This window comes from Lutjanus erythropterus, chromosome 17, assembly GCF_056507025.1.
Source record: "Lutjanus erythropterus isolate fLutEry1 chromosome 17, fLutEry1.hap2, whole genome shotgun sequence".
Lineage (NCBI taxonomy): Eukaryota > Metazoa > Chordata > Actinopteri > Lutjaniformes > Lutjanidae > Lutjanus > Lutjanus erythropterus.
Window position 1 is genome coordinate 17532935 of NC_139333.1, and position 14327 is coordinate 17547261.

A 14327-nucleotide genomic window follows, 5' to 3' on the forward strand; every position below is an offset into this window, starting at 1 on the left:
TCATTTCCTGTTTCCTGTTTTTAGGAAGGGTCAGCTGTAACAGTGGTTATCTCAAATCAAAGCACACCTCAAAGTAAGCGTTCAAAGCAAAAGTCTGTTTCTATTTTTGCAGAAGGGTAAGTATTCTAGTGGTAACTCGATATTAATTATTTGAATTGAGTTAAAAGTAATTTTACATTTATATTTAGTGAAATATGTATGTATTTGCATAGTTTGTTCATGTTCCTTTTTAGCCAATAAGCCAGAGATGAAATTGTTGTAAGTATAAATTTGGAGTCGTCTAAACTTTAGACAGCGGATGGAAAATAGGCTATGTACACCCAAAACGTAACTTTCAAAATCAGTTTTTTTGTTGAAGCCTCTGCTGAGGTTAAATTATCCTGTCCCTTTTCTTTAAGTAGAGAGAGAATCATACTGAGCATGTGCAGCGTGTCATCACTCTAGCTTGTTTCTGGTTTAATTGAGTGAGTTGCAATTGCCCCCTGTTATAATTGCCCCTGGTCTCCCCTACTTTTATATTATGGTTCTCTTTAGAAGTCCCGTTAATGTAAGCTGTAGAATGGAAAATTTATGTTATGTCAGTTATAACAATAAGGGAAAGTGTTTAATGATGCTTGACTTATTCTCTTTCTCTGTCTGTCTTCCCTCTGTTTCACACACACACACTCACACACACACCACCCCCCTTGTGTGCACCAACCCGTTTGTCTTCCTCTTTGCTCACAATCAAGCTCTCTCCATCTCTAGGCAAGTCGTCAGGGATAAAAAGTCAAATTTAACACTCAAACTAGTCAGAACCTCACTCTCTGAAAACTTTGACTACATTTTACGAGTTGGCGTCAACAACCCAGTCTTTTCTGTAATTCGGCGATGAAGATTTTTATTTCTCCTGTACTGAAGTACCGTCTCTTGCCCGTTGATTTAACGCTGATCCAGCTTTCTGACGGCGGGGAGCGGTGCCAAATGCGTGTCTGAAAGGGCGAGGATGCTGCAGTGAATTCACACTCTGAGGTGGGTAAATATGTTGGGCTCCTGTAACTTGTGGAAGTATGTTTGAGGGAAAATTAACTGGAGATTGTAGAGTAATTAAAGATAAAACCATGAGATTCGTCTTTTCTATTTTGAGCTTTTTTCTTTTTGACTAGCTAACTAAACAAACTGTGTGCTAGGTTAGCTGGTTTAGCTAATTATGATAAAGTTAACTAACGCTAGCTAATGTTTGCCAGGAGGTTTGGTTGCCTGGCTACAGATTTTCTTTGTCTTTTAATTTTATGTTTTAAATGCAAAAATACTTTAACAAGACATATGTACTGGGTAATGAATAACAGACATTAATAAACATTAGACAACATATTTTCGTTAGTGTTAAAATGAAACACGACGACCTAGCTAATGGCTAATATAGTCTAGCTATTAGCCATGTGGTTCCTTGGGTGGTAGATTTTTTTTAAAGAAAATAATTACAAATAATCCCACTCCAACTTCTCAAATATAAATATTTTCTGTTTTCTCTACTCCTATATGACAATAAACTGAAAAACAAGACATTTGAGAGTGTCATCTTGGGCTTTAGGAAACACTGACTGATATTTTTCATGGCTTTCTGACATTTTATAGAGCGCACAACTAACCGATTATTCGAGAAAATAATGGACAGATTAATCAATAATACATGAAAAGTAATGAAGAACAATGCAATTAACAGTATTTTTGCTGGGGACCCCCTAAGCACACTCAAGGACCCCCATTGGTCCCCCAGTTTGAACACCATTGACTAAACTTAAGGAGATTTTAACCTCAGCATTGGCACATTTTAAAACATAACTAGTTTATGCAATATCCTCAGTGAAGAAACAACACCTATAGATCTCATGAAACTTTTGCAAATCTAGTGTTCCCTTCTAGACATGAGCCTAACTTACGGTTGCTAGAATCCAAACTCACACCTGGAAGTTTTGATCATTCAGGGGGTGAATTATGCATTTAAAATTTTAATCAGTCAGTCACTCAAATATTTAATGTATGATATGTGAGAAAAAAGTGTAAAACCTCACAGTTATCTGTTGTTGTTTTTTTTTTTCCAAACAGCAGTCCACACTAACTGAATCTATACTATCAGTCCATAGATGTTTCTTAAATATGTATGTTAAAGCAGCTGGTTAAAATAGCAGCTTAAGTTAAATTAATTGTTGCTTAATTGTATGATTAATATGTTGATAATTTACAAAAATAATAATTTAGTCTATAAAATGTAAAAAAAAAAAAAAAAAAGTGAAAAATGCTCATCATAATTTTCCAAAGCCTTAAGTGATTTCTTCAAATTGTGTCTTTTGATTCTCATAAATGGCTAAGAATGCAAAACTAAGATAATGCATGAATTGCCTAATTGACAAAGAAAAGCAAATCCTTAGCTGGAACCAGCAAATGTGTTTTTGGTTGAAAAATGGTTGAAAAGATCAATCAAAATCAAAATAGTTGGTAACTTTTTTTCTTTAAATCAACTAATCAACTAATTGTTGCAGCTCTAGCATGCTTTTTGGCGTATTTGATTTGAGAAAGCTGATGTTCAAATGTTCAAATGTTGACATATGTAATTGTAATGCTCAGATTTTCTTCTGCAATGAAATGCATTTTAAATTTCAACCTAGAGGCGAGGCAGAGTGAAAACTTAATGTGTTAACACATGAACAAAAACATTTGCACACATGTGCTGTTGAAATTTGCTATGAAACTGTCAATTAGCTATTCCCCTTACCAATAGCTAAACAGTGTGGATTTAATTTAATTAAACAGATGTTTTATGGTGTTTTCTCTCTTCACTTTGCAGACACATGGGGTTTGAAATATCTCTGAGTCCTGACCGGGAAAACGAGGAGGACAAGAAGAATAAAACAAGCAGAGGTAATGAGATTGACTTCTATATGCAAAAATACATTAGACCCTGTGCTGTAGGGACCCTAATATTTAGGACAGACTATTATTTTTTATTACTGACGTAAGTTGTAATAGTTGAGAAGAAGGAAAACAAGTGTAGGTAGTAATTGGGTTGCGTTTGCTGTCATAGTAAAATGGTGAAATGTGAAGATAAGATCAAGTAAGCTTTTCACTGAATAGGCTTTTAAATTCATGACCTGACACTGGCCAAAAGAGCAAAATTTTTACTATGATACTGGATAATACAATGTAATTCCCAGCTCTTTTTAGCTCAATGATTGATTACTTACAAATTAGCTCTCCGTACCAGAGGCTTGTGTCTAGATCATGTTATGTTGTGCATCTTCTGTGTGTGGTTTGACATCTTTGAGTAGACGGCGCCTCTGCCCTGTGGCCTTCATGTCTGGTTATACAGTGATGGGAGATGCTGAGTTAAAGATTAGTGAGTCCTTTGTTATAACATTTCTTGAGGACAGATTGTTATTTTATTTACGTACATTTGCAGAGACTTGATAAGGAAAGCATCATAATGAAATTATTGCTCTTTCATTGCTCTTTAGTAGAGCTGCAACAAAAGATCCATTCATCACTTAGTCAGTTGAAAAAAAAAAGTTGCCAACTATTTTGTTAATTTATTTTTTATAGTTTCAGTCTTTAATCAAGCAATTTGAGGACATCACTTTGGGCTCTGAGAAATTGTGATGAGCATTTTTCAATTTTTTAATTTTTTAAAACATCTTATTGATTAATTGTGAAAACAACTGGCAGATTAATCCATAATAAAAATGCAAAACTCTTTAGTTTTGATTCAGTTTGTTGGTCTTAATTCCTGTTGTACTCTCTCAGCAATAAGGGTCCTTCCCGAAGGGCTGAGGTTCTATCCAGAACAATTTGCTTCTGAGGAACTGAAAAAAGGGTTTTTTTTTTTTTTGTAAGACTGGGTTCCATTTAGGATCCTAGGATCCTTTTCATCCAAAGATCCCTTTTTGGAAGAAAGAGTTCTTCAAGGATCGTTGAAATCCTTAATCAGGGGTTCTCTGTACCATTATATAGAAGGGCTTTCAGTAGAACCTCCTGAGTGGATTCTTGTTAGCACCTTGGTGGAAAGATCCTGGATGGAGGGCTTTGGGTTGAACCATCACACCATAGACGGGTTCTTTGGTGAACCTCTCATAGCGTGTCCTTGGGTGAAACCTTTTAGAGATGGTTCTCATCACCACCTCAGTTCCTTTTTGTTCCCTTCTTTTCATTTGCACCAAATGTGCAACAGTGAAGCTGCAGCACATTTGTACTTGGTCATGCTCTGATCCCAGTCTTGGGACATCTTGGTGGCCTAGACATGATGCAAGTCTAAATGCTCCTACCAAGATGCTGAAAATTTGGTTGTAGCATACCTGGTTTGAGTCCTGCCCTGACCTTTGTTGCATGTCATTTGCCTTTTCTTTACTGTCAGCTTCCTAGTGTATAGTATGTCTCTAATCAAGAACCCCCAAAATACTGGAAAAAAAGGAAGTAAAGAGTCAGCAAACTCCAAACCTTTTACAGTCGCGTTTAAAGTTAATAGCTGGTAAGTCTTTCATACTCAAAAGATAGATTTGGGGTGGAGCGTCACTTTAATGGCTTTGAAGGAAACCACAAACCTTCACGTTCACAGCGTGAAGCCTTCTTAGATAGGCAGGGTGCGTGCTCTTTAAAGTTACACTCCTCAAATAGTTCTTTTACCGGCACTGTAGGAAACTGGAGGCTGTTGGTCTGGAGCTGGGACACATCTGGGGAAAATGCACTGTATCACCTTCCAGGAATTCAATTTAGCACTACTAGCTACTTTGACTATGGAGCTGTTGCTACCTTTTGGGACTAGGCAGGTTTTATTTAACTAAATAAAATCTACATTAGATTAAGTGTATGCTATATTTAGTATATTTCCACCTCATTACTTTGCTGTCAGACAGCCTTTTCTGACAGGAAACCAGTCAGACCCAGTAAGCCACTATATAAGCCAAATAGCACGCTCTCCAACCAAACTCCACAGGTGAAGCCAGTAATTTTAGCTTGCAGAGCATAGGATTTTCTGGTTTACCACTGCCTTGTTTGTGTTATATTGTGACTTTGGTGTTTTAATAGAGTAGTTTGGTTTCACTGAAGTGACACAATACCACAAACAAACAGATTGAAGCAGCAGTAGACCAGCAACTCACGTGTTCTGAGATTTAAGATGGCTGATTTCGCCTATGGAGTCTGGTTGGTTTGTAGAGAGCAATATTTGTCTTAAGTAATGGTGGTTTCCCAACAGAAAAGGCTGTCTGACGGCCAACTAAAATGTTGAAAATATTCAAAATATGATAACTGATGGTGAGACTGGAGTATAAAGGAAGTATAAAATAACCACCTGGCTGATGAGCAAAATGCCATCATGACCAATAAGAGTGACCCACAAAATTTTGATAATAAGACCTAGGCTGTAAAGTTAGCTGAAATCAGATAATCCCTGTGATTTTGGCATGCATGCACATTGTTATTCATAGGCTGGCAGACCACCGAATACAAGCTATCTGAGACACTACTCAGCAAAATATCTAACTACAACTTAACTCCACAGGGTACATTCAAATTAAGTAAAAAATATTGGAAAAGTTCTTATTTTTGAGATATTACTTTTATTCAAGAGAATCACCCAATGTATTTTTTGGGTGTTACATTGGATTGTTATGACCTAAAATGCACCATTTCACGGCTTGCAATCAAATCAGTCACATTTGCTTTCCTATCTATTGCTGTGCAGCACCATAATTTGCTTTGCTGATGAGGAGAGCTTTTACCATCCATGAAACCTGTGTTTGGGTGGTGATAGTGCTACTGGGTCTCCAAGTGGTTCATTACACAACACGGCCAGATGTGCAGTTTTAGAGGGCATGTGACTTCTTAATGAGACAGTCAGAGTGAGACATGAGGAAGCATGTTAACAGCAGCTGGACCTGGTTTCATTGGAGTCCCCCCCCCTCCCCCCCCCATAAAATGTCACACTGACTCAATGCGACAGTGTGTCAGTATGCCTGTTATATCAGTGAGAGAAATTTTCAGTGGCATTACATCAATTAAAGAGTGGCGACTGCTGTCTGTGCAGTCATTAAATATTTGTACTTGTATAAATACATTTTAATCTTGGGTTTTGCATACCGAAAAATAAATATAAAGTCATCTGAAAATAATTAATTCTCAATTTGTAATCAGTTAAATAAAACAAATCAAAGCAGCAACTAACAATTATTTTAATTAGCAATGATTGTTTTGATTACTCAATTAATTGCTCATTCCATAAAATGGAAAAAATCCATATGATAGTGAAGTATTACAATTTCCCAGAGCCCACTGGAACGTATTCATGTCTTCTTCTGTCTGACCAACAGTTCCAAACACAAATGTTTTCAATTTACAGTGATATAACAGCGATATGAAAAAGCTTGAAAATCTTTTCTATTTTATTAACTGTTCTGATTTATACTGACTGTTGACAACTCACTCCTCATAACCAGCCGGTGCAATTCCTTGACAACTGCTAGGCTAAAAACTTTTGCGAGTTTCTCCAAAAATGTATATTTCTATATCTGTAATACTGTTGTAAAGCTGCCTAGTTGCTGGTAATGTAGATAAATAGTAAAATGATCTAAATAAATATCAAAATGTGCCTAATAAGTAACAAAAGATAGGTGCTTCACCATCTGTTGTCTGGTGGAGAACTACTGATTGACCTCTTCTATTTGATTAATCATTTCAGCAGAGCTCATGTTATGTTTGATGTGGTCAGGCACACCTATGGAAACAGCCAGGGTCTGATTCAGAAGCTGATTGAAAGAATAACTTTTGATTTAAGCCTTAAACACAAAAACAAACTTTGTTTTATTTTGCCAAACAGTATGAGAACATAATTGACTTCATATAGTGACAGTCCCAAGAACAACCTAAAGGCTGTTTCTTTATCATCTGACCTTGTTTGCCTCAGTCTCTGTCCCCTGCTGGTAGATGGATGTCCAGTGAATCTTTTTAGTGCAGGAACCTCTATTGCTGGGTTATTGAGGGTTCTTATGGGTGCTGGAAATCCTTGAAAACACTTTAATTTAATGTGGTGTTTTCAAGGTTTGAAAAGTGCTTGGATTTTTGATAAAGTGCTAGCTGGTAAGTTCTCAGGCTAAATGATATTGATTTTGAGGATGATACAGTGTGGTAGTACAAGTATTAATTATGGCAGGTTCATTTATAGAATATGCAATGTAACAGCTAACATTGACTTTTAAATGACATAGACAATAATGACAACTGTAACTTCCTGTAGTTCCTTCTTGCAGCAGATAACGTGGCAAACATTGGACAAACATTAGACTTAGAGTTAACCAAGTAGTGGCTACACTTTATACACAATTTAAAATGTAAACTACAGGCTTAAGTTCCCCATTTGTTGTTGTGTCATCGTCTACCATGGATCATATGAAATGTCTTTGCAGGCGTTTTAGTTTCAGCTCTGTGTGGATTGTTGCCATTTGACTGTATAACATTTGTAGGCGTAGCTTACTAGATTTTTGTGTGTGTGTTTTATGTGAGTCTGCTACTCACATTCTGGTCTAAGTCATCATTAGGTAGTAAGGTTGACAAAAGTTTCGAAATGGCGATACTTTTTAAAAATCAAATGTTTAAAAGCAATAAAATACTAACATTTGATAGTATTAAAAATATAAGGTATAAAAGAATTATCTAAGTGCTCATTCAAGACCTCACCTCTGTTCTGTCTAGTCCTTGTTTTTTTCTTATTAGTGCTGTATTGAATTTAACTTTGGAAAAGGTGTAGACACCCTGATACACTATCCTAAGAAACCCTCTAAACACACACACACACACACACACACACACACACACACACACACACACACACACACAATTACACACACATCACACATACAGACAGTCTGTCCCACAGAAGTCTGAACCTCTTAAATTTATTCTTACATGAGTGAGTCGTGGTGGAGCTGTCTGCAGCGTAAGTTTTGGGCAGATGGATGTCTGCAGGTTAAACAGAGTTTTTTCAGGGTTAGATACAGTACGAGGCGGTCCAGTTCACTAGAGGACAAAAAGGATTTTATCATCTAAATTGGACTTCGAGATGAAAGTATGTTTTCTACACCAGAGTGAGAGTCAGAGTGATTTCATTTTTTTTTGCAGACATTTGCTTGTGTGTGTGCTGCCTCCGAGCCTTGTGTAGCTCATTACAGCACAAAGACATGTTTTAGCATGGAGCTGAACCATATTTAAAGTTATTAATGGTCCATATTGTTTTTTTTTTTTTGTTTTTTTTTTTTACATATTATGATAATAATGATGCAGTTTCCTAGAAAAATCAGTATCAGTTTAAGTGTGTGCTATATTCATAATGTCACAGGTTCACCTTGCTGTCAAACAGCCTTTTCAGACAGGAAGGTGTCATTATATAAAACAAATTTTGCTCTCTCCAAAGCAAAAAGATTCCTTTAGCATAAACAGTAATTGTACCTCACATAACACTTGAGTTGCTGGTCTAGCGCTCCCTCCATCAAACTAACCCTTGAAAACACCTAAGTCATACAATAACACAAACAAACTAAGTGATACATCCAGTAGTAAACAAGCAACTCCTGTGTTCTGTGAGGTATAATTACTGTTTTTTGCCAAAGGGGTGTGGTTGCTATGGAGAGAGCGATATTTTCCAAATGGAAAAGGCTGTTTGGTAACAAGGTAAAGCAGTAAAAATACTCTAAATATAAAGTACACTTACCTGATACTGATTTTTAGGTTTTGATCCTGTCTGTACCAGTACATTGCTTAAAAATGTGTGCCGACTGCCATCTACTGTTGATAAGACACTAACTTTAGACACATACCATATAAAATCCTTTTAAAGTGGCAGTTAAAAAGTAATTTCTCTTCAGGGTTTCAGTACTTCAGTAGTTGTTTTCCAGCACAAAAAAAGTTTTTATCTGAAACCAGATGAGAAGGTTTTTAATTTCTGGAACATCTGGATGGTCAGAGAATGTAAAATGCCTATCAGAGACTTTCAGTTAACAATAGCAATTATGGTTAGACATTCCAATGTTGTCATTAGTCTTCCCTTTGTGTACTAATGCCAAGGGTATGTTTAGACATGGATGTTAGGGCATAGCTATTAAAAGAATCAAGGATAAACGTGTTGTTCTTGTGGAGAAATATACTATTTGATAACCATGTATACTGTAGGAAAGACAAAGTGCTTGGAGCTCAAATACTTTGTGAATACAGCAGAAGAGTATGGGATGTCTTTATTTGTAGCATTAAAACTTTTTAATTTATTCTGTGTGAGAAAGAGAGACAAATTGTGAAGCACACACAAAAAGACAAGTTAATAAATCCTTTTTCCCCTTTTTTCTCTCCTCATGCAGCAACATTTTCCGACATTCTTTTATATGTTCTCTTAATTTTCTGTCAAGAGAGAAAAATAAGAGAAGCTAAATGCACCTCAATATTCTCGACCATGCAAATCTACTCTTACTCATGTGTGTTCAATGAGTGTGCTGAATTGATCATGAACAGGAGGCCTGTGGTCTGATATCATTGTTATTAGCATAGGTAACGCCCCCAAACATCATAAAAATAAGAAAACATCAGTGAATGCCAGACATCAATGCATACTAACAGTATGAGAACAAATCATGCCTAACAACAAAAAATAGGAGAGGATATTTGTTTGCATGTTGCTTCCTGCATGAGGTTCATTGTTAAGAAGTTCCCATAAAGAGATTTCTTTCTATTCTCTGCAGATATTTTGTCTTTATGTGGAAAAAATATTTTACTTTTAATGTGGATACTTTCCCTGTATTTTTGTAATCCTGGTACTGAGATGAATCATCTCTGCTCTCTCCACAGGGGAGTAATAGGAGGTATATGTTGCCTCTCTGTGTCATTTCCCTGCCTCTACCATGAGTTGGAGTTTCCTGACTCGGCTGCTGGAAGAAATCCACAACCACTCTACGTTTGTGGGAAAGATCTGGCTCACTGTCCTCATCGTTTTCCGCATTGTGCTGACGGCTGTGGGAGGCGAGTCCATCTACTACGATGAGCAGAGCAAGTTTTTGTGCAACACACAGCAGCCAGGCTGCGAGAACGTCTGCTACGACACCTTTGCTCCCCTCTCACACGTTCGCTTCTGGGTTTTCCAAATCATCCTTGTGGCCACGCCTTCCCTCATGTACCTGGGCTACGCTGTCAACAAAATTGCTCATGCAGAGGAGCAAGCAGACAGCGGGGGAGCAAGGGGGATTTCACGGAATTCACGGAAACCCAAGAAGCACTATCTGGCGGGCAGAAAGCAGCACAGGGGCATTGAGGAGGCTGAAGATGACCAAGAGGAAGATCCGATGATCTATGAGATGGTAGAGATGGAGAGTAATGGTGGCGGAGCAGCGAAAGGAAACAGCAGTGATGGGAAAGTGAAGGCTCGTCATGATGGGCGCCAGCGCATCAAAGAGGATGGACTGATGCGGATTTATGTGCTCCAGCTCTTGGCCCGCTTCTTGCTAGAAGCGGCTTTCTTGTGTGGACAGTACATCTTGTATGGATTCGCCGTGCCCGCCACCTATGTGTGCTCAGATCTGCCCTGCCCTAACCGCGTAGACTGCTTCGTGTCACGGCCCACTGAGAAAACCATTTTCCTTCTCATCATGTACACCGTATCCCTGCTCTGTCTCGCACTCACTATATGGGAGATGCTTCACCTGGGAGTAGGTACCATCTGTGAGATCATACGCTCCCGCCAGTTGCGCCACGAGCTGCACCGCCCTGCACGGGGACAAAGAGTTCTTAATGAGAATGAGGATTACAATAACTACCCTTTCTCTTGGAATGCATCAGCTCCACCTGGGTACAACATCGCCATCAAGCCTACGCTGGGATCCAGAGTGCACCACAAGCAACCGCTACCCATCACCAACCTCACCAACGCCAAGATGGCATGCCGGCAAAGCCATGTGAACATCACCCAAGAGGAGCGCCAGCGGTACTCCAGTAATGATAAGAACCTGCGCAGAGCGGGGATGGGAGATGCGCCAAGGGGTGTTCATCACAAGGACATCCGTCAACCTCAGAGCAGGCTGGAGGCCGACAATCAGGCCTACAGCCTGCCGCAGATCCACAGTAACAACCACAGCAAGCCTCACCGAGAACGTAAACACCAACAGGCCTCCAAACACACCTCCAGCAAGGCAGAGATGGACAGAGGCAGCACCAGCAACACCAGCAAATATGGAGTCATAAAGGGTTCTGAGTGGATCTGAAATACAGACAGTGACTGATGTTTTTGTTACGTTTAAACAAAGCAAATCCTTCTCAAGCAGACTCAGTATTTACGTTTGTTTGCCCGTACTGTGTATTAAAAAAATGGACAAGGCACCCACTTTACATTCTTTTCAGTAGTATTCATACTCTGAAAATAGTTATAAATGATTATTAGTGTGTGAGAATCTGCTTTTTACCAGTCTCTGTCCTATGAGGATCAAATAATTCAATAATTTACCCACAAATCTAAAAAACCTAAACAGGCCCAGGGATAATAAATGATACATGTTCATTCAGATACTGCAGATTCTAATGCAGCATTTTGATAAAGTCAAACTGCCCTTTTAAAACACCATAGTCACACAGTCTCAAGCAGTTGGAATAGGCGTCTAACCAAACACAATGTTTATTACAGATTTCTGACTAGAAAAACCTGACACACACTGCTCAAATTAATATCTGGGTTCACAGCTTTTAAATGATGTATACCACTTCAATGTGGCATATTTTGTTGACCTGTAAGGATCCCCCTAATATTCAAAAATGGTTATATGGTAAGGAGGAAGGAGTGGAAGAAGTTTTAAGTAGCCATAAAACTCAACAGTACAAGATAGATTCTGCTACTAATATGTTAGAGACAACTTGTATGAATACCATTGGAGATAATGTAAAGGGAAATGTAATGGGAAATTATCTAATCCTTTTGAGTCTAAGACAGAGCTGGATAACTGTTTCTTGTTGTATTCAACATTCAATTACAGTGGAGTTAAAGTATCAAAACAACTGTTTATTTTGTTAAATAGCTTTTGCAGGAAGATGTTGGTGCTCTCTTTAAATTACTGGTAAATATGCAGATGCTTTCCACGGTCTAACCTAACGTGCCTTATGTAGACAGTTCCTATTGACTCTGCATCACTTTAAGTACAACTTTTGAATAAGTAATTGTTTTTTTACAACATTACCATCCAGGGGTTAAGCTTTGTTGTTTCTGAATATGCAACATTGTTTTCTTTAAACCAGGTTTGTATGTTTTAGTTGGTAATTTTACCGTGTTTCTGTGGCATGTTTGGAGAGAGAAAAGAAAATCTCAGTATAGAGTTTGTATCAGTCAGTGGAAGTTTGTCACTGTCATATTGTCAAGCTGTTACATTTTTTTTTTTTTTTTTACATATTTTGTTGTTTGTTTGTTTGTTTGTTTGAGGTTTTTTATGAAGGTTTTCACAGTTATCAGTCTGTTAGTGTAAAAAAAATTTGGCCAGAAGTGTGTGGCCTTTTGTGTTTTTTCTTCTCTTTTTTCGAGGCCTGGCATAAAGAATTCTTTCTCGTTAATACATACTTTTATTTGCAGATTTTCAAATTGAAATTTCATTAAGGCTCGTCCTTTGCACTGTGCCAGTGTTTTTGTGAAAATATTTTTCTGAACAAAAAGTGAATGTTTTGAATAAAGACTTTTACGTTTACATTTAACAATATTGGTGTCGGGACAGTATAAAACACATGTAAGTTTGTGTAAGTTGAAATCATCCTGTGGGTGGAAGAATGTTGAATTTTCAACTAATAAGTAGAGAAAGCAATTTCTAAGGAAATTGTGGGTGTGATTGCTGGCTGTTTAAAAGCTGACTGGCTTTACAAGTTTATTAATACCAAGAAATGTATCAAAAATGTGGATTATATTAAGGTTTGTTAAAAAGCTGATGCTAAACTGAATTGCTGGCTTTAATTAATATGCAAGAGCAGTTGAAGGAGTATGAATAGTTGAAAACGAAGGGAAAGAGTCTAATAAATATGGTTGGGATTTAAAAGTGAAATTAATGTAGTTAATTGACAACTAATTATGAATATGTTTTATCCAGTAAGCATATGGGTTACAGTTAACACTATGAAAGCCTGTCTCAAGACTCAATTTGCCAGTGTAGATTACTCTTAACTAGAGGCACACTGCCCCCTCCTGGATAGGAAGGGATCAAACAAAGGCATTCTTCTTCAGTGAGTTCCCAGCTGACAAAGCATGGCTTTAGTCACCAAGCAGATTACTGCATTGGTCTTTCCAATTGTACCTGTTTTTGTTTGTTTGTTTTCAGGTCAAGCTTCCCTTTTGTAAGCATTTCTCAAGATAACTCACATTTTGAGTTTAGTTATTATAAGTTTCATAAGTACAATCTATGTTTTATTCCTCAACCATCTGTGTATCAGAGATGATCCAGAATGGTTAAGAAAGAGTAGTAGTAGCAGCTGGATAAAACTGACAGTGGAAGCGAAATTGAAGGAGAGGAGTAATTTAAATAAACAAATTGCCACTCAGTCTGAACACTGACCATATTCATACAGTCAAACCTGCACAAACATCAACAGAGAGATTCGTGATTGGAGGTGAATCATATAGTATATTGCACCAGTTGTTCCACCTCATGGATTCACACATCTGCAGTTTGGCCTGATGTTGTCTCTTCTCATTTTGTATTAATTCTACTTTCTCTTTCCAAACTGCGAAAAAACCTATATGCACAGTATGAATGTATGCAGTTGCACATTTGTCTCCAAATGGGCTGCATTTATTGTTCTGGAAATAATACAAGGGAAAAGTAACAAAGTAACCAAGAGCCACCACTACATGTGCCGCGTTCAGGGTACTGTCAGAAACGTACGTAAAACCCGGTTGCTAGAAGAGCGTGTGTCGTGGAGTTCGAGAAAGCTGCTTGAGAGGATGACTTTAAGATGCTGTCTGTCATGCATTCTTAATTTCGATTTCATTTTTACTTAAATACTTAATTGCGTAACAGAACTTAACAGTTTGAATCGCCGAAAAACAATTAATTAACAAAAATTTTACATATTACGTAGGCACAAAAAGTAAAGTACACAACACAACACTGAGCTAATAACAGCACCAAGAAAAAAAATCGAATAATGAAAAAAGTAATAATAACTAAGGAATTAATGATAGTCATTAGAGATATACCAATTAATTTGACTAAAGAGGGATTCATCTAATATATACATACATATACGTGTGTCTGTATGTGTCTATTTGTAATAACCAAAACACGCTGTTTTTATCGTTT

At 37.5% G+C, this 14327-nt stretch overlaps 1 protein-coding gene across 1 annotated transcript; it reads left to right on the forward strand.

Moving 5' to 3' along the window:
* Nucleotides 1–751: 751 nt before the first annotated feature.
* LOC146312056 (gap junction gamma-1 protein-like) lies at nucleotides 752–12417 on the forward strand. The gene is made up of 3 exons (XM_084740378.1): nucleotides 752–1011; nucleotides 2828–2901; nucleotides 9859–12417. The coding sequence occupies exon 3, from the start codon at nucleotides 9912–9914 to the stop codon at nucleotides 11262–11264; it is 1353 nt and encodes a 450-aa protein (XP_084596504.1). The 5' UTR covers nucleotides 752–1011; nucleotides 2828–2901; nucleotides 9859–9911; the 3' UTR covers nucleotides 11265–12417.
* The last annotated feature ends 1910 nt before the right edge of the window (nucleotides 12418–14327 follow it).

What these genes read in the sequence shown, in the direction of transcription:
- LOC146312056 (XM_084740378.1), top strand. Translation starts at nt 9,912, where the DNA reads ATGAGTTGGAGTTTCCTGACTCGGCTGCTGGAAGAAATCCACAACCAC.